The sequence below is a fragment of the Polypterus senegalus genome, chromosome 5, assembly GCF_016835505.1.
Source record: "Polypterus senegalus isolate Bchr_013 chromosome 5, ASM1683550v1, whole genome shotgun sequence".
In the NCBI taxonomy this organism is placed as follows: domain Eukaryota; kingdom Metazoa; phylum Chordata; class Cladistia; order Polypteriformes; family Polypteridae; genus Polypterus; species Polypterus senegalus.
Genome location: NC_053158.1, coordinates 169,466,228 through 169,485,792, shown reverse-complemented (window position 1 = coordinate 169,485,792; position 19,565 = coordinate 169,466,228). Strand labels below are relative to the sequence as shown.

General features: G+C 38.0%; 1 protein-coding gene across 1 annotated transcript in view; it reads left to right on the top strand.

Annotated features, from left to right (window-relative positions):
- The window catches only part of ube3c (ubiquitin protein ligase E3C), a 238,629-nt gene that overhangs the window by 91,353 nt on the left and 127,711 nt on the right, over positions 1–19,565 (top strand). Inside the window, exons 12-13 of the mRNA XM_039753616.1 lie at positions 3,540–3,626; positions 11,461–11,618. Of these exons, the coding sequence (XP_039609550.1) occupies positions 3,540–3,626; positions 11,461–11,618 (245 nt within the window). The remainder of the gene's footprint in view (positions 1–3,539; positions 3,627–11,460; positions 11,619–19,565) is intronic.

Below are 19,565 nucleotides of genomic sequence, written 5' to 3'. Positions count from 1 at the left end.
GACTGCTTGGTGTAATTTTCATTGTTGTGTTACCTTTGGCATGTTATTTCTGCGTTCATGTAACATTTATTCTTGGAAATATGCATTCCTTTCACAGTCCAAGAATGTACCGTGATTAGCACTCTCCAAATAGGTAAGATCATGAATAAGTATGTGAATTTCTGCAAGAATATACTTTGCAGCACAATGGCCATATTAATAATACTGCTGACATAAAATTTTACCCTGAGTCTTTATTCTTGTCAAGCATGTTCACAATATGGATTAATATGATGCATTGCAGTTTGTTTAGAAATGCAATAATTCTTTCTTTTGTACACATGACAATACTATGACTGTATTTGCTATTTTAGTTATTAATCATATTGAGACTTTTTTTTTTTGGAAAATTTTTCATTTTTAATACATGATTGTGTTTTACCTCTGGTACTTTTACTAGGTGAGGAATAGTATAGTGGTGATGGATCTAGCATTCCAGGTTCAAATCCTACGTGATGTCACTGTTTACTTATTGTCCAGAATTCTTCTGGAATTGTTTGCCTTTGGTACTGTTTCTTGTTATATTCCAAAGTTGTGTGTGTGAGGTTTTTTGGTGATTCTATAGATGTGTGTATGAGTGAGGCCTGCAATCAAATGGTGCCCCATCCAGGATTGATCTTTGCCTTGTATGTTGTTGAGATAATTTCTGACACTCCACAACAATGAACAGAATTGTGTGGGTATGAGAATGTCAGATTATTTTTATCTGTTTGTATCAGATGGTGCACTTATTGGAGGATGTGTTTGTTTTGAATATGTTATAATATATTGCCTTTCTCTATACCTGAAATGTGTTTGTGCAAAGTTTAGTTCGGCAGGTGTTTCATTTTGTTTGTTTGTTTTTTAGTTTTAGTGTTCTTTAGTTTAATAAAAGCATAATTTACTTTGATGCAGTTCATTACTTTTTTCTTTATGTTGTCCTTATAAGTGTGACACATAATGCATCTTTATTTGTACAATATAAGTTACTAATATGTAGAAGGAAAATGTATAGTAATGAAAATACAGAAAGTAAAGTAAAATATAAAGAAATCATGTACATTATACATGCACATGACAAAGTGACTACTCTATGTACAGAATTTTTTATTTCCGTGAAGCTGAGTTGTCTTGAATTGTTTTGAAAATAGTACCCTTTCTTCTGATTGCTATTACCTCCTAATTCTTACTAATTGTAGGTTTCACTTAAATCATTAAAATACATTTAAAAAAATTGAAATGTGCCAAATCAAGTGACCTTTTGGCTAATCAATAAATTGAAACTAAAGACATCAGGCACAGTTGTGCTTTAAAATGGTACCTGCTATTATAAATTAAATAAGCCCCTTGTATAGTAACTGTTTGATATACTTTGTTGGGTGTATTGTGTAGATTTAAAGTCCTGTTTCATAAATGTTAGTCACTAAGCCAGCAAAATAAACATTCACTGCATGATTTGTACTAAAAGTGAATAAAGGTATTTATGAATGGTCTTTGCATTTTTCTGTACAGTAAACTGTAGCACATAAGTATTAATAAGTGTAAGTGTGCTTAGTTAAAGAAAAATAATGCTGAAATTTTGTTTTGAAATATTAGTAAATTATTTTCATCTTCTTCAGGTCCATAGTATTTTTCATAACACAGCAATAAGCATGATTAAAGTTTGATTTTTTTATTTTTGCTGTTAATGAACATATTTTATAAATTAAGGACTGTAGTTTTAAAGTATGTGTATTACATGAAATATCTGTCACAAGTATAAATGAAAACATTTTTGTTTCGCTTTATTTATTGTTAAGAAGTTTATTTAGTACATTTTAGTTTTTGGGGAAGAATGTTTTTGTTTTATTTTTTAAAAAAGAATCCTTGAGCTGTAAGGCAAAGTGTAGATGTTGAAAATAAGAGTTCTTCGATCCTTTTACAATTCTGCTAATGAGGTATTTTGTGATCACTCTAAATGAGGACAGGTAGGTGCCAATGGTTTTGTTCTTTGTATTGCATCATTGTATTTTAAGCTTTTTTTTTGTTTCAATTTACATTCAGGTGTTATCCAGACAGGTTACACATTACTTTAAAGACAGCACAAAATATCGATTTTGTCAATAGCCGATGCACAATGCTACATTCATTTACACATGTGTGCTATGACTTTTTCAGGATTGTTTACGTGACTGAGAATAGTGTTATCTCCTATCCCGTAACACCTTGTAATTCTGTGGAAGTGTCGAAACAAGCTTTGCTTGCTATGATGACTGTTGCATGCATTGTATGGAGTAAACCCTTACCTATTGTATTCTTTTCATTAACTTAAATGGGCTCCATAGGAAGGTAAGACCTGTTTATGACCTGGAATGAAACCTTTGTTGCCAAGTAGTTTACTAATGGAAGATGCCTCGTCTAAATAAAGCTTAATGGGTCATTTAATCTATTTCATTACACATAAGGAATTTGACACCTCATTATACAGAGGCTTAGAAATTCCGCTTGAATTGACTTTTTGTGTCTGTTGCTGTGCCTCTTCCTAGTCTTTCTGAAATTTCATGGGCAAAAAAGTTATTTCTTAACAAAGCTATGTATGAACATTCAGAAAATATGTGTCTGAATAGAGATGATGATGGATGATTAGATGATTAGGCTATTGTTTTCAATTAACTAATTTGTGTATTTTATATGCTTTCCAACAAATGTTAAAAACTTATTGCATATTTTTGTAACTGTCAAGCAGATCTAACATAGACATTTTTACTTTTAATTGAACAAAATCCTTATTTCAGGTAATAGTTAAATTTACCTGTAAGAGTTTTTTTGTTTTGTATTTGTGCATGTCTGCAATTTATGAGGACTTTATTTAGATTAAGAATGTAAATGTTTCTTCAGTTATTCAGCTGTTTGAAGCATGTAACCCCAGCTCTTTCCAAAGGTACTTATTAAATATAAGCTGTAAAAGTAACATTCATTTTTCACCCCAAATATATTCAGTGATATTTGACAATCACTACTAGCTAGTTAAACAAGAAATTGTGGTCATTTACTGTACATAATATAGGTTATGAGCATGCGCTGATAACACCTTGCATTACCCACCACATTCGAACCACCTGGACTGTGACCCGAGTGCAGTGGGTGACACCTCAGCACCACACTGGAACATTGTGAGGTTTTTTATAGTGGCTGTACCCCAAGTTTTCCGTATAAGTTGGAGGGCCTGCTTGCAGGGTTGGATGCAGATTAACATCATAGCCAGGATGAAGCGATTGCAGGTTAAGGACCTTGCTCAAGGACCCAACAGAGTAAAGTCACTTCTGACATTTTATGAGATTCGAACTGGCCGGCACAGATCCTTAGCCTCAGAGCCACCACTTCACCTTTACATAATGTAGTTAGCTTTATAATTTGTTTTTTTGTATTTTATTTTTAATTTATTTGATTGTTCTGTATTAAATAAGCATTCATCGCAGGTAAATAAATAACACAATCTAAGTGACAATTTTAATTGATATGTCTCAATTTCTACTTTATAGGCTCTTGTACAGCTTGGCATTCAATGCAAGATTCCTAAGACATCTTTGGCATTTAATAACTTCAATGACAACAAAAATGATTACAGGGTAAGAAAAAAATTATGTAGTTGTGATACACATTTGGACATGATCTGTCATAATTTATAGAACAGAATAGAAATATATTATGCAATATTAAAACATTAAAAGTTGATTGTAATGATAAATGTTACTTATGGACTAACAAAGATTAATTTTTGTGAGAACTACATTTTCTCCAAGATAACACATGTAGGTAAAATAGATACTTTGCAGAAAATGTCATAGAAAATTAGCAGTGAAAGAGTGAGATATAGATTGATTTTACTAGTCTGTGACCTTTATAAGAATAAATAATATTGTCTGCCATTTCTACTTATTACAAAACAGAACTAGCGCAGAATCCTACTGCACTTAGTAACGATGTATAATTTTTATATTTGCTATAATGTGTTCTGTTTTGTAGGATTTTATTGAAAAAGAAGGACCATATGGTTGTTTTTCTTATTTTAGGTGTTTTTTGTTACTTTAGTTTACCTAGCAAATATTTAAACTATAAGTACAAATATTAATATGAAAAAAATGTGTTAACAATTCATTTTACCTATTATAACAGTTTATTAACCTTAGCATAGTGGTGGGTCTTATGTGCCTAAGTGATCCTTAGAGTTATGTTGACTAGAGATCCATGCAGAGAACCTGATATGATCATGTATAGCAAATTGGTCTAATGGGAGAGGATAGAAAAAGATCCATCCTTAATTGCCCCCCCAGAAATGTTCTTGTTAATTAAAAAAGATCCATGCCTAGAACAATGATATGGAAACCTTCTAGTAGAGACAGACCCAGAAGAGGTGTTTGCAAGATAAGCATCTGGTGGCAGGGTGACCCTAATAGTCTAGCTAGGCTGTCTGTAAAAGCTGCCCACCATGCACAGGGTAAAAAGTGAGGGTCAGGTGAAGTGTTAGTCAAGTGATAACCAGTAGTGAGATGGACTCAGGGATACCAGACCTTTCCTTTTGAATTCTTGAATGTGACTTCTTTGGCAGAGAAGGAGACTTAACTTGTGTAGGAGATTGAAAAATCAAAGTTTGTCCCTATCCCACTATGGAGTTGTCCCACTAGAGAGGTGTGGGATACTCAAACATCCCTAGTTAGTGCCATCTACTGACTTAGTAGTAGTAGTAGTGCAGTATTGTAGGAGAAGACACTGTCAATTTAATTCTGTCATGTAATTCTGTCACAAGACTTGATTGAGAAATACAGGAATGCCAGGAATATAACAGCTGGAGCAGTAGCTAAAGCAATGACCTATTTGTTGATAGAGTTTGATGAAATCATGGAGAATAACTTTCAGACCCTTAAAGAGTTTTTGGCAAACCAATCTATGACCCAAAAAGAGTAAGTGAGATATTACCTAGATTAGATATAGCAAGGCTGTAGAAATATTGACCTCTGCTGTGAATGTCTGTAAAATGTGGAAGGAGTACTTTGACAAATTCACCTGGTAGACACTCCTTCCTACAGAGGAAGGGAGTGCCAAAATCAGTGGATGTGGTCTGTGGCTGATGTTGCTGTGGAGATTAAAATGCTTTATTACTGCAATGTGGATAGGGCTGGTGACATCCAACAAATAATGCAGAAAACACTGCTCATTATGGCAGGGAATGGAAAGACTCTGGCTTGGAACTGTTAAATATGAACCTTTTGATTTTTTTTAAAGGTGCTTCTTGTCTCCTCTCATGTTTATGAATATCACAGGCAAGATAATAAGGTGCACCTTAGGCTTTGAGAATTGTGTCCTTTTGGATTCACTAGACTATGTTCTCTAGGGCTCTCTGTAATTGTTCACAACAGAGTATGATGCCTTTGGAATAAGAGTTAGAGCCTCCAAATATGAGAATATGGACATTTCCCAGAAAAGAATGGTTGTTCCCTGCAGCCAGGGGTGTGATGAAGTGCCTTAGATTTATATACTTGAGTAAGGAAAAAGGTGACTGTGAGAACTAGTGCAGTGGCAGAAGTTTTTAAAAAACAGTTGTACAACTGCACTGTGATAAAGTAGCAGCTAATGCACTGGACAAAGATTTAGATTTACCTTTTGAGGTATACACTCATCCTCACTTAAAGATCACAAGCTTTGGGTAGTGATTGAAAAAATGGGATCATGATTACAATATCCAAAATGAAATTCCAGTGTAGGGTTCCTGAGCTCATTGAATATGATGGGGAAAGATCAGAAACCTAGTAGGACATTGGACTAAAACCACTGCTTTTCTGGACTAAGATGAGCGAATTAAAATTTCTGGGCATGTACTTGGAATGTCTCCTGGATGTCTCCCACTAAAAGTGTTCAGGGCAGAGGCCACTGGCAGATGACTTAGGGTCCATTGCTGGACATATTAGAAGGACTGTATGTCTTGACCAGCCTGGGATTTCCTGGGTATTTCTGAAGCTGGAAAAAGTTACTGGGTATAGAGAGGCCTGGTCAGGCCACCTCAACATATTGCTACCACAACCCTAACCAGGAAAGTAGAGATTAAAATTGATAATGGTAATAAGGAATCTTCTTTTTTCGGCTGCTCCCATTAGGGGTTGCCACAGTGGATCATCTTCTTCCATACCTTTCTGTCCTCTGCTTCTTGCTCTGTTACACCCATCACCTGCGTGTACTCTCTCACCACATCCATAAACCTTAGGCCTTCCTCTTTTTCTCTTGCCTAGCAGCTCTATCCTTAGTATCCTTCTCCCAATATACTCAGCATCTCTCCTCTGCATATGTCCAAACCAACGCAATCTTGCCTCTCTGACTTTGCCTCCCAACCGTCCAACTTGAGCTGACCCTCTTATGTACTCATTTCTAATCCTGTTCACCCTCGTCACACCCAATGCAAATCTTAGCGTCTTTAACTCTGCCACCTCCAGCTCTGTCTCCTGCTTTCTGGTCAGTGCCACCATCTCTAACCCATATAGCATAGCTGGTCTCACTACCGTCCTGTAGACCTTCCCTTTCACTCTTGCTGATATTCGTCTGTCACAAATCACTCCTGACACTCTTCTCCACCCATTTCACCCTGCCTCCACTCTCTTTTTCACCTCTCTTCCACTATCCCCATTACTCTGTACTGTTGATCCTAAGTATTTAAACTCATCCACCTTCGCCAACTCTACTCCTTGCATCCTCACCATTCCACTGACCACCTTTTCATTTACACACATGTATTCTGTGTTGTTCCTACTGACCTTCATTCCTCTCAAAAAAATCAAATAACAAGTAACCTGACTCCTGAGGATACACCATTTTCAATAAGGCCAATTTCTTAATAAGAAGCTAATTCATTTGGTTAATGAAGTGAAGTATTAAATTCTATGTCTTTCTAGTGCTTTATTTGCTATACCAGACATTTCTGAAATTGGTAAGTTTTTTTTGTCAGAGAATGTTTTGCTGTCTAAAGCACATCAATGTATCTCAGAACTTGACTTTTTTCTGTTCAGCGATTTTATTCAAACAGGTACTGCATAATAGACACACGGGTGCAAAAGGGATCAAGTTAGCTAGTCACCTCTTTGCTCACTTTTCATTTCATTATTGTTTGGCTGCTGGTTAAGGAAAAAACAAAGGTTCTGAATCTTAAAAAAAGAGTCAATTAAAATTAGGGCAAAGTCTCCTGCATTAGCAGTAGTGATTAGTTATTCAATAGGAAGATAGAATAAAAATCTGCAGACACTACAGATCTTTGGGATTTGAGTTTGATACAAGTGATTTAAGTCATAATAATTGATACAGTTTGATTGGACAAATAAGACACACATTACAATTTTATATCTTAATTGTTTAAACAGTAATTACATCAGAAATGCATATTAAGAGCATGCTCTTATGTATGCTTATTCTGATTAAGAGAAGATGATAGACTTGAGAGATCGTGGAGCATTATAGTAAAAGGAATAAACATCTGTGTAGACTATGTCTCAAGCAAACAAGGAGATGGCGAGTGACATCATCCATTCCGCAGTTACTAAGTTACAAACGCAGCACCCTGAGGCACTTGTGCTAATCGCTGGAGACTTTAACCATGTAACGCTTGACAAAACATTACCTGCCTTCTCCCAGTATGTGGATTGTAACACATTTGGGGAAACAGGACTATCGACCTACTGTATGCAAACGTTAAAGATGCATACAGCACCACCCCGCTGCCTGCGCTTGGGAAAGCAGATCATAACCTGGTTCTGCTTCAGCCTCAATACAAACCAAGAGTGAGGGCGCTACCTACAACTACACGCTCATTCAGGAAGTGGTCCCCTGAGGCAGAGCAGGCTCTGAGAGACTGCTTTGGAACTACAGACTGGGATATATTGCTTGGGTCACATAGTGAGAACATTGAAGAGGCTGTTGAATGCACAACTGATTACATCAACTTCTGTATGGACATTGTAGTTCCAGTAAGAACAGTAGGCTGCTATGCTAACAACAAGCCATGGATTACAGGTTAAATCAACGGCCTTTTGAACCAGAAGAAAAAGGCTTTTAAAGGTGGTGATCAGCATGAGCTCAAGCGCGTGCAGAAGAAACTCCAAGTCCAGCTCAGGGCAGCGAAAGAGCAGTACAGGAGAAAGCTGGAGCAGAAGTTGCAGAACAACAGCATGAAGGAAGTGTGGGATGGGATGAAGATTATCACTGGCTGCAGCTCGAAGCAGGGTGCCGCCATCGAGAGAGACATGGAGAGAGCAAACCAAATGAACAACTTCTTTAATAGGTTTGATCACCCTAACCCACTCTCACCTTGGAGTACTGCATCCTCCAACCATCCTTCTGCTGATACCAGCATGGTGAGACATCCCCACCCACAATTACAGCAGCCCAGGTGAGCAGAGAGCTGAAAAGACTTCGTGCCAGCAAAGCAGCGGGTCCAGATGGTGTATCGCCAAGACTGCTGAAGGCCTGTGCGTTGGAACTGGGGAGTCCTCTACAGCGCATCTTCAACCTGAGCCTGGAACAGGGGAGAGTCCCAAGGCTTTGGAAAACATCTTGTATCACCCCTGTCCCAAAGGTATCACGTCCTAGTGAGCTGAATGACTGTTGCTCTGACGTCACATCTGATGAAGACCATGGAGCGGCAGCTGCTTCACCTCCTGAGGCCACAGGTCCGCCACGCCCTCGACCCTCTGCAGTTCGCATACCAGGAGAAGGTGGGAGCGGAGGATGCCATCATCTATATGCTACACCGATCCCTCTCCCACCTGGACAGAGGCCTTCAACACCATCCAACCTCTGCTCCTTAGAGACAAGCTGACTGAGATGGGAGTAGACTCACACCTGGTGGCATGGATTGTGGACTATCTTACAGACAGACCTCAATATGTGCGTCTTGGGAACTGCAGGTCTGACATTGTGTTCAGCAATACAGGGGCGCCGCAGGGGACTGTACTTTCTCCGGTCCTGTTCAATCTATATACATCAGACTTCCAATATGACTCGGAGTCCTGCCACGTGCAAAAGATGACCCTGCTATCCTGTGGGCTGCATCAGGAGTGGGCAGGAAGAGGAGTACAGGAAGCTAATCAAAGACTTTGTTAAATGGTGCGACTCAAACCACTTACATCTTAACACCAGCAAAACCAAGGAGCTGGTGGTGGATTTTAGGAGGCCCAGGCCCCTCATGGACCCTGTGATCATCAGAGGTGACTGTGTGCAGAGGGTGCAGACCTATAAATATCTGGGAGTGCAGCTGGATGACAAATTGGACTGGACTGCCAATACTGATGCTCTATGTACTGTAAGAAAGGTCAGAGCAGGCTATACTTTCTGAGAAGGTTGGCATCCTTCAACATCTGCAGTAAGATGCTGCAGATGTTCTACCAGACGGTTGTGGCGAGTGCCCTCTTCTATGCGGTGGTGTGCTGGGGTGGCAGCATAAAGATGAAAGACACCTCACGCCTGGACAAACTTGTTAAGAAGGCAGGCTCTATTGTAGGAGTAAAGTTGGACAGTTTAACATCTGTGGCAGAGCGACGGGCATTAAGCAAACTCCTGTCAATCATGAATAATCTCCTGCATCCACTGAACAGTGTCATCTCCAGGCAGAGGAGTAGCTTCAGTGACAGACTTTTGTCACTGTCTTGCTCCACTGACAGACTGAGGAGATCGTTCCTCCCCCACACTATGCGACTCTTCAATTCCACCCGGGGGTAAATGCTAACATTACTCAAAGTTATTGTCTGCTTTTTCATTTTTTCATTTTTATTACTATTTAGTTTAATATTGTTTCTTTGTATCAGTATACTGCTGCTGGATTATGTGAATTTCCCCTTGGGATTAATAAAGTATCTATCTATCTATCTATCTATCTATCTATCTATATCTATCTATCTATCTATCTATCTATCTATCTATCTATCTATCTATCTATCTATCTATCTATCTATCTATCTATCTATCTATCTATCTATCTATCTATCTATCATTAAATTAAATTAAATTAAAACCCAGACTAAGTACATTTTGTCCTATGTATGTAATTGAAATCCACTAATGCTAGATGCTTTAAATCATTAGTTTCTTATTTCGGCTGCACATCTTTCTGTAGTTAAGAAACATAGGCATGGTGCCACCCTTTTTCACTTTTGTTACTTAATTTTAATTTCAAATTGTTATATAACAACAACATTTATTTATATAGCACATTTTCATACAATTTAGGAATTATATAGGAATAATACTGACATTTTGACTTGATCTATATTAACTACATCATTATAAAACAAAACTTGTTATTCACAGTTTTAGCAGCAGACCATTTGAAATGATATGTCAGAATTTAATTGATTATATAAAAAATCATTTATAGTTTACATATTAAAATACTTTACCAGTAGAACAGTGTACCACCACTCCAGAGTCTAATAACTCTTCCTGAAAGTCTTTTGCAGTCAAAATGGGTTTTTATTTGCCTTTCTAGCATTTCAATGATCAGTTCTTTCAGAAAGTTTTTTTTGATCCTTCCAGATATCAGGTTGACCTCCACCTTTCCTATTAACTGCCGTTTTATACTAACATTACGAGCTGAGGAAACAGCTACCTGAAAACGCTTTGCTATCTTCTTATAGTCTTCTCCTGCTTTGTGAGCATCAATTATTTTATTTTTCGAAGTCCTAGGCAATTGCTTAGAGGAGCACATGTCTACCGATTGTTGGGGCAAGGTTAGAGAATTCAGAGATTTTATACAGCTTTGCAATTTGCATCATCTGTGGTGTCCCAGTGATGACTATGAATAAGCCATAGCCCTAACAAGCTGGTTAAGGTCTTGAGACATTAGTAAACATCTGAGACATCAAATATCTTGGGGTGCCCAAACTTTTACATGGTACTCCTTTTCTTTTTTCAAGGTAAAATTGTACAAAACAAAAACAATACACTAATCTTGCATAAAATGCTGAAAAAGAAATATGTCACCTTTAACTTTATGCCTTTTGGTGATCAGTTCATCTTCTGCTCACTTGGCTGTCCACAATAACAGACATTTAAAGCAAGGATGTTCATACTTTTCTAGCTATAAATTAAGAATGTAAATTAAGGTATCTGCCCATGGGTGTTCAAATTTATTTGCACAGTGTCTGCAGGTGACAGCAAATGACTCCAGATTTTTTATTTATTTATTTATTTTACATTTAAACAAATAATAAAGGCAAATGCATATGGAAGTAGTACTTTAAAATCCATGTCATCAGTGCACTGATTCATGTCTTTGCAAACATACATATGTAAATGAGGCTATAATGGTTTTTTAGTTGCCACAATTAAAATGTTGATACCTGGCATTATACTGTCTTTTTAACATTCATTTTTTTTTCTTACATTCTCTATTATAATCAAAGCTTTGTGTTGTTTCTTTGCTGTCAGATCCATGGTCCCACTTCTTCAGGTGATATCACGAGGTTCCCCAATGTCACTAGAAGATTCCAATAGGATCATACCTTTGTTCTATCTCTTCAGCTCCCTTTTCAGTCATTCGCTGATTTCAATACATGACAATGAGTTCTTTGGATATGCTGTGGAAGGTGAGACAAATAAAAAACATTGATTAATGTGGTGCTTTTATTATTTAAAAGAAATATTTATTTTGAGGTACTTATTATCTCCATAAACAGCACAGTGGTTGCTGGTTATTAATGCTGTGTTAATGGTCTAGGACAGTGATGGCGAATCATTTAGAAACCAAGTGCCCAAACTGCAATCCAAAACCCACTTATTTATCGCAAAGTGCCAACATGGCAATTTAACCTGAATACCACCTAAAACTGAACACCAGCATAACCAAGGAGCTGGTGGTGGATTTTAGGAGGCCCAGGCCCCTCATGGACCCCGTGATCATCAGAGGTGAGTGTGTGCAGAGGGTACAGACCTATAAATACCTGGGAGTGCAGCTGGATGATAAATTGGACGGAACTGCCAATACTGATGCTCTGTCTGTCTATCTACTGAGCTTTTAGTTTAGAAAAGCCACTCATACATTAACATATTTTGTCTTAAAAGAAAAACATAATAATGGAGCTTTCAATAATACAAAGAACTTTTTGTTGAAAGGTAAAAGTTTGCATTCGGTATGCTTTTGAACAATTAATGTGCTTTTTGCTGTTGTATGCATGCTGATAATTTGTCTAACCTTGGCTCATACTTTGTAAGTTTGAGAGCAACACATGCAGCACTCAGGTCATCTGTTAGTCTGTTTCTGGTGTCAGATTTGATTTAATTCAAAGCTGAAAACAGCTGCACAAGCATAAGATGTTCCAAACAAAGTAAGGAAAGCAATCTCAAGTGCCTTCATTGACTTAAGATTATTTGGCAGAGAATTCCACACTTTAAGGATTTCATTTTCATAACTAACTGTGCTGTCCTTTGTCATCCCTTCGATCCTCTTAAGTGTTTCACGCAGGTCTTCCCTATTAAGCTCCGCCAACCCCCCACTTCTATTATATATTACGGGGTCGTGGATCAGATGTGGCGATTAGCAACTCCCGGCAATAATTACAGATGCAGACGACTCCTCACCTGTGCGCTTAAGCGAGGACTGCCCGCATCACAAAGCTCCGGAAACCGCTCCGGCCACTCTACCATAACCCCTTTAAGCGCGAAAGCGGCAATTATCTGTTAAAACTGGCCTTTTCAATTTTGAGCTGTGGACCCGCTATACCACATCCCCTCCAACCCCACCACGGGAATCACAGACTCAAAAGGCTGCAGTCCGTGCCGCACACTCAAGCAGCATGTGTGTCGCCTGCCTTATCCCAGACAGGAGAGGAAGGAAGCGCTCCCATTGGGCTGCTGGGCAGAGGGGCGGGTGATGTGAGAAAAGTCCTCCGGCGCGCGTGAAGAGGGGGAGCGGTGAGGTGAGCAGCCCGGCTCCGCATTCCTCTGGCTTTATAGTAACAAACTCTGTGCTCGGGCGACGGCGCGCGTGACCACTGAGAGGGCTCTGAGTGCCCCCTTTGGCACGCGTGCCATAGGTTCGCCACCACTGGTCTAGGAGATGAATTTTGAGACATTCTCTGTCTGTGTGGAGTTTACACATTCTCTCCAAGGCTGCTTCTGTTTTTATCAGGCAATTTATCAGGAAATGTATTTTGGTTTACTTACAAATTCAAAATTAAGTCCGTGTAACTGTGTGCATAATTGTGCCATGTGATGGACTGTTGGCTTGTCCAGTATTTGGGCCTGTCTTATGCACAGTGATGCAGCAATAGGCTTTTGACCGTACTCTGCTAAACTTAGTTTCAGTGTGTTCAGGTGTAATATCTATATTTATTTTGGACAAATTTAAGTGTATATGTAATTGAAGAAAAATGATGAATTTTATGTTAATCAGGGTGTGTGTATATTGCCAGACTTAACAGTGATTTTCTGACATAAGCTAGGCATATTATATAGAAAATTAATCTTTTTAAAAATCATTTCATTATAACACTAACCAGGTTTTGTGATAATTTGTTTCTTTTTTCTCCAAAATTGTCAATTTTTGAATGTCAGAGTCTTGACAGTGCAAATCAGTGAAACTTTTTTTCTTCTTTGTACAATACATTTTTCAAGATTGCTTGAATGCAACTTTAATAGATTGTTACTTCCAGATAATATGTCCATTTTGAAAGACCTACTGACATTTTGCCATTTTTTAATTTTTCCAAATGTACAAAACACAAACTATGACTTAATTGTGAGCTAAGTAAAACATTCATTAGAAAAGATATATAGACACAAACATTATGTGCTGTTCAAAGCTGAAGTCTAATGTTCAGGACTGGATAAAGGAGGATGGGATACCCTGGGATGGAGTCATTTTAGGGGCCCTACCTTTACAAAATACTAATCAATGTACATCAACATCAAGGCATTAGACACACCCAGAGTAAAATAAATTAGTACTTTAGAATCTTAGCATTAAGATTAAATGCAAAAAACTGAAGAACATAAAAAATATTTGCTTACTTTCTGAAGTTGTGATAGACAATGTATGCGTTATCAAGGCTTATACCTTGAGTAAGGTAACCAAGTAACCATCATAAACTGAAGTTTAAAAGTCAGCTATAGAACCCTAGTGTAAATGTCTATCTACAAAGGCAATAATATCAAGTACTACATTTCTGAATTGTACTTTTCTGAATTTCTTTGCAATAGGGTCCTTCATCGGATCACTAAAATCCAGTGTCTGATCCAAATCATTCTCAATAAACATCAGACTCAAATGATACAGCCTCTCCTCTCCCATTGTGGTACTGAACCTATTCTTCACTAGCCTCATCTTGTAAAATGATAGCATACCACTTTTAATTATGACAAATAATGTTTGATGAAGCCTGAAAGCAATGTCTACATTTGGGATGATGTTTTGCAAGTTTTGTTTGCTCTAAAAGTTCTAGAGTGGATGAAGTGCCTTTAACACAACAAAAGTTCCTTTATCTCTTTCTCTGTGCTCTGAGCTACTACTCCTAACAGCCTGTGAAGCATTTGAAGCATAGGATCAAATCAAAGAAGGCATTTTTACATAACATAAGAAATCTGACTTACAAGTGGAGACTGTTCAGTCCATCATGCCCATTTGTTTAGCTAAAACTAGAATCCCTGAAGCCAACAAAAAAAAATCATAAACTGCCTGGCCACCTAAATTCCCTCATACCTCTTCATCAGCGTCTTTGTTTTGCAAATGTGTCAATCAGCACAAGCAGCAAAGCAGCCTGCTATCCCATTCCCTACTGATGTAGTTGAAGTCAGACACAAAGTTCTCCCAACCCAGGTCTGTTCATCTGGATGTGAGGTTTCTGGAATTGTATAGGGTAAATAATACAGTATATCGTTATTTGGAATACATACATTTCATGTGTTTTCCATGTCTACAATGATCTGGATAAATGTAGGATGACAGGAAATATGAGCCAAGAAATTTTGAACACATAACTAAAATAAATTTATTTCATGTTATAGTAATAATGACAAAATGCTGAAATGAAATGTATAATACGTGAAGAATGAAGTCCAAATATCAGATTAACACTTTCACAAAATGTATAACAAAACAAGTGTGCTTTTATTCAAGAATATAACCAAAGAAAAAGAAATCATTCAATTCATTTTGCTGTCAATGAGTAAATATACAAGCCCAAATATCAGTCGTCATACAGTTGACATGTCTGCTTGGCAAGTGCTGAGGTAAGACCTGCTGCCTCATAATCAAGAGGTTGCGGTTTTGAGACCAGGTTCTCCTTGTTATGAGTAGTAAGCTGCTATTATTATTACTATTATATAATAAAAACATACATTTGATTTGAGTCTAACACCTGGTGAAAATTTTTGCTACTTGTAAAAGTTAGTTGTTTTTTTTTTTTTAATTCAGTTTTATTCTCTCAGTCACATTCATGTGGTACAATGAACTTGCTTCTCTCTCTCTGAGTTAATGGCGTTTATCTCCATTCTTTTCACAAGAGCAGCGATGACCACGGTTGATGCCTGGTCAGAACTATTTGTTGTACCGGCAGTCAAAAGATATGATGCTCCGTGACCGCTATCAAACTATCATGCGGCATTTGCACATTGACAGCCAAGACACCTGTGCAGAATGTGTGAAAAATGGCAGATTTTCTGCGTTGTCGGAAATCTGCCAACGTTTTGTTAAGAACTGTTACAACCCAGGGCAACATATTACTGTTGATGAGAAGGTGTTTCCAACCAAGGTCCGTTGTCCTTTCTTGCATTACACCTCAACCAAGCCTGACTAATTTGGCATAAAGTTTTGGATTGCTGCAAATTTAGAGACACAGTACAGTACATGTGCAATGCCACTTCTTATTTAGGAAAAGATCCCAGTTGTCCCATGGAAGAAAGACTTTCCGAGTCTGTGGTCATAAAGCCTATGGAACCATTTCTAGACTACTGCACTTCAACACAGCTCTGCTTGACATCATAAATAGAGTGAGACGGGAAATTCCACCTGCAGCTAAAGTCACTTCAGTAAGCGAGCAATTCTCCACACTAGTGTTTAGATCTGGCACTGTCATGCTGACGGTGTATGCACCCCAAAAGAAGAAGTCTTTCTCCATTTCCAGTATCATGCACCATAACGTGGAGATTGGGCAAGATCAGAAATAGAAAACATGTTCAAATGACATAGCATTTTCAAATAGTGATGTTTTCATGCAAGGATTTGTGTGTGCATGCGCAAGAGAGGCAGAAACAGATTTGATGTCATTCAAGTGGTTACTGGAAAATAAAAATTTTGTAAAGGTATAATGAAACAAGTTCAAGAATAAACTGAATAACAAAAAATTCAAGTGACAACAACATACCAAGAAGAAATGATTCGCCAGCATTTGTGTACTTGCTTATATTGCTTCAGTGATTTCTTTTATAGGCAGTAAAAATTTACACTAGGTGTGACAGACTCAAATCAAATATATGTTTTTATTATGTATTAGTAATAATAATAGCAGCTCACTACTGAAAACGGGGGGAAAAACCGGGCTCGAACCCATCATCTGATTATGAGACAGCAGTTCTTACCTCTGCACCAGCTAAACAGACATGTTGACTTTGTGTTGATTGATATTTGGGCTTGGGTGTTTACTATTTGACAGCAACATGTAAGCTGAATGATTTCTTTTTCTTTGGTTATATTCTTGAAAAAAATCGAACTTGTTTTGTTATACTTTTTGTGAAAGTATTTATTTGATATTTGGACTTAAGTCTTCACACATTATACACTTCATGTCAGGATTTTATCATTATTACTATATCATGAAAAAAGCTTCTGTTTTAGTTATGTGTTCAACATTTCTTGCCTTGCATTCCCTGTCATCCTACATTTACCCAGATTGTTGTAGGCATGGAATACATGAAATGTATGTATTCCAAATAATGATATATTATTTATCCTATACAATTCCAAACACATCCAGATGAACAGACTTCAGCTCTGAGAATTTTGCGTCTGACTTAAGCTGCATCGGTGGGGGATGGGATAGTAGGCTCCTTGATGATTGACACATTTGCAAAACAAAGACGCTGATGAGTTGTGAGGGAATTTAAGGTGGCCAGGCAGTACAACTTATTTCATAGACTTCAGGGATTCTACTGCTAATAGCTAAGCTGTTTCAATATCTCAACCAGATTTTTTTTTAAAGGTTGTCAAGTTTCTGCTTTAACTAAATTCCTCTGTTAGTTTGTTCCAGAGCCCCTTGACTTAAATTCAACAGTTTTTATGATGTAACCTAATATTTTATTACCCTTTTCAGTTGTTTCTGTGGACAGTTGATGAAAATGTTGCATCAACATAAACCCCTAAATCTTCTTCAGGGGTTGCTTTCTGTAGGGCAGTCTCTCCCAGCTTGTATTTGTAATTGGATGTTCCTTTTGCCCACATGTAACACCTTGCACTTTTCTACATTAAACTGCATTTTCTAGGTGTTTATCCAATTCTAACTGTTGTTTAGCAGGAGGAAAGGTGGTAGCACTGCAACTTTGCATTAAGGAGATTATGGGTTCGCTTAACAGGTCCTTGCCTGCATAAAGATCGCTTTCATTAGTGAGAAAAATACTGTGTAAATGTAAAGAATTATTATTTTTTTAATTCTTTTTGCTGCCTCCTCAGTGTCTGCCATCCCTCCAATTTTATTATCATCTGCAAATTTTACAAGTTTACTAACTACTAGAATCATAATCTATACTAATAAAAGGCAAAGCCCTCACTGACTCACTCACTCACTCATTCACTCACTCACTCACTTACTCATCACTAATTCTCCAACTTCCTGTGTAGGTAGAAGGCTGAAATTTGGCAGGCTCATTCCTTACAGCTTACTTACAAAAGTTGGGCAGGTTTCATTTTGAAATTCTATGCGTAATGGTCATAACTGGAACCTATTTTTGTCCATATACTGTAATGGACTTTAGCTTGATGGCCGTGGGGGGCGGAGCTGCGTGTCACATCATCACACCTCCCACATAATCACGTGAACTGACTATGAACGCAGTATGTAGAAAAGAAGGAAGAGCTCCCAAAGAGCGCTGAAGAAAAACGCATACAAGCTTATTCATAAGTGCAGCTACTGCGGAAACAAAGCACGGTATAAACCGTAAGTTTAAATTAAGTTTATGGACACGCTGCCGTTTGTCATGCCTTTGTTGAATACTTTATTCGCAAGATACAAGTTTAATGAGAAGACACGAGGTATAAACCAGACTTTGGATCACTTTGTAATGGAGTTAAAATTGCTGTAGCGAGAAACTTTTAAGTGCCGTGTCTTAGCTAACATTAAATAAAGCCGTGGACATCGCAACATCACACAAGAGAGCAGCTCACGTGAACTGACTGAACGCAGTATGAGTGATCACTTCCATGCATCAAACCTGTTCAAAAAACGCATTACACAATTGACAACGTAGGAAAAGAATATGCTCCAAGCTGAGCTCCACAGCTAACGCAACTTCTTCGTCACGCTGCCACCAAATACTCACAGAAAAATCCACAAGTTAATACACACGCTGTCTCTAGAGTTTCTCCACATTCAATGTATTCCTCGCATCCCCGTTATACCCTCTGATCTCCCATTTCAATTCAGATGCCTCCAACTTCCAGTAAGGCTCTGCTGCGCGATGACAAGTAATAAGTCTCAGGGACAGACCCTACAAAAGGTTGCCATTGATTTCAGGCAAGATTGCTTTTCTCCTGGACAACTATACGTTGCATTCTCAAGAGTGAGCTCGCGTAGCTTCGTCATATTACAGCCAGAGTGCTGAACTGACAACGTGCTATATAAAGAGAACTATAACAATCGTAATAAATGAACAATAAAACAGCGGAGAACCCGTGGATTAAATAAAAAGGCAGCTTCCTTGGCAAAGCAAGGACAAAGGATGGCCTTATATGTCTTTCGTTTATAAAACAGCGGAGAAGCTGTGTAAGGGCTGCTTCACAAAAAACCAGCGGAGCGCCTTATATGATCAGGCAGTCAGCTAAAGAAGGGAATCAATAAATATCTATAATCGTAATAAACGAACAAAAAATAGCGTACAAGCCGCGGATTAAATAAAGGAAATGGGTACCTGAACAGTAAAGTAAGTCTCGAATAGCTACGTAATAACTATAACAATCGTAATAAACGAACAATAAAACAGTACAGAACCGCAAAGAAAAGAGAAACAACGGCCTTATATGGCGTTCGTTTATAAAGCACCGGAGAAGCTGTGTGAAGGCAGCTTCACAAAAAAACAGCAGAGTGCCACACTCTGAATGTATTCCTCGCATCACCATTATACCCTCTGATCTCCCATTTCAATTCAAATGCCTCAAATTTCCAGTAAGGCTCTGCTTCGCGATGACAATTAATAAGTCTCAGGGACAGACCCTACAAAAGGTTGCCATTGATTTGAGGCAGCATTGCTTTTTTCCTGGACAACTATACGTTGCATTCTCAAAAGTAAGCTCAGTGCACAGCTTGGTCATATTACAACCGGAGTGCTGA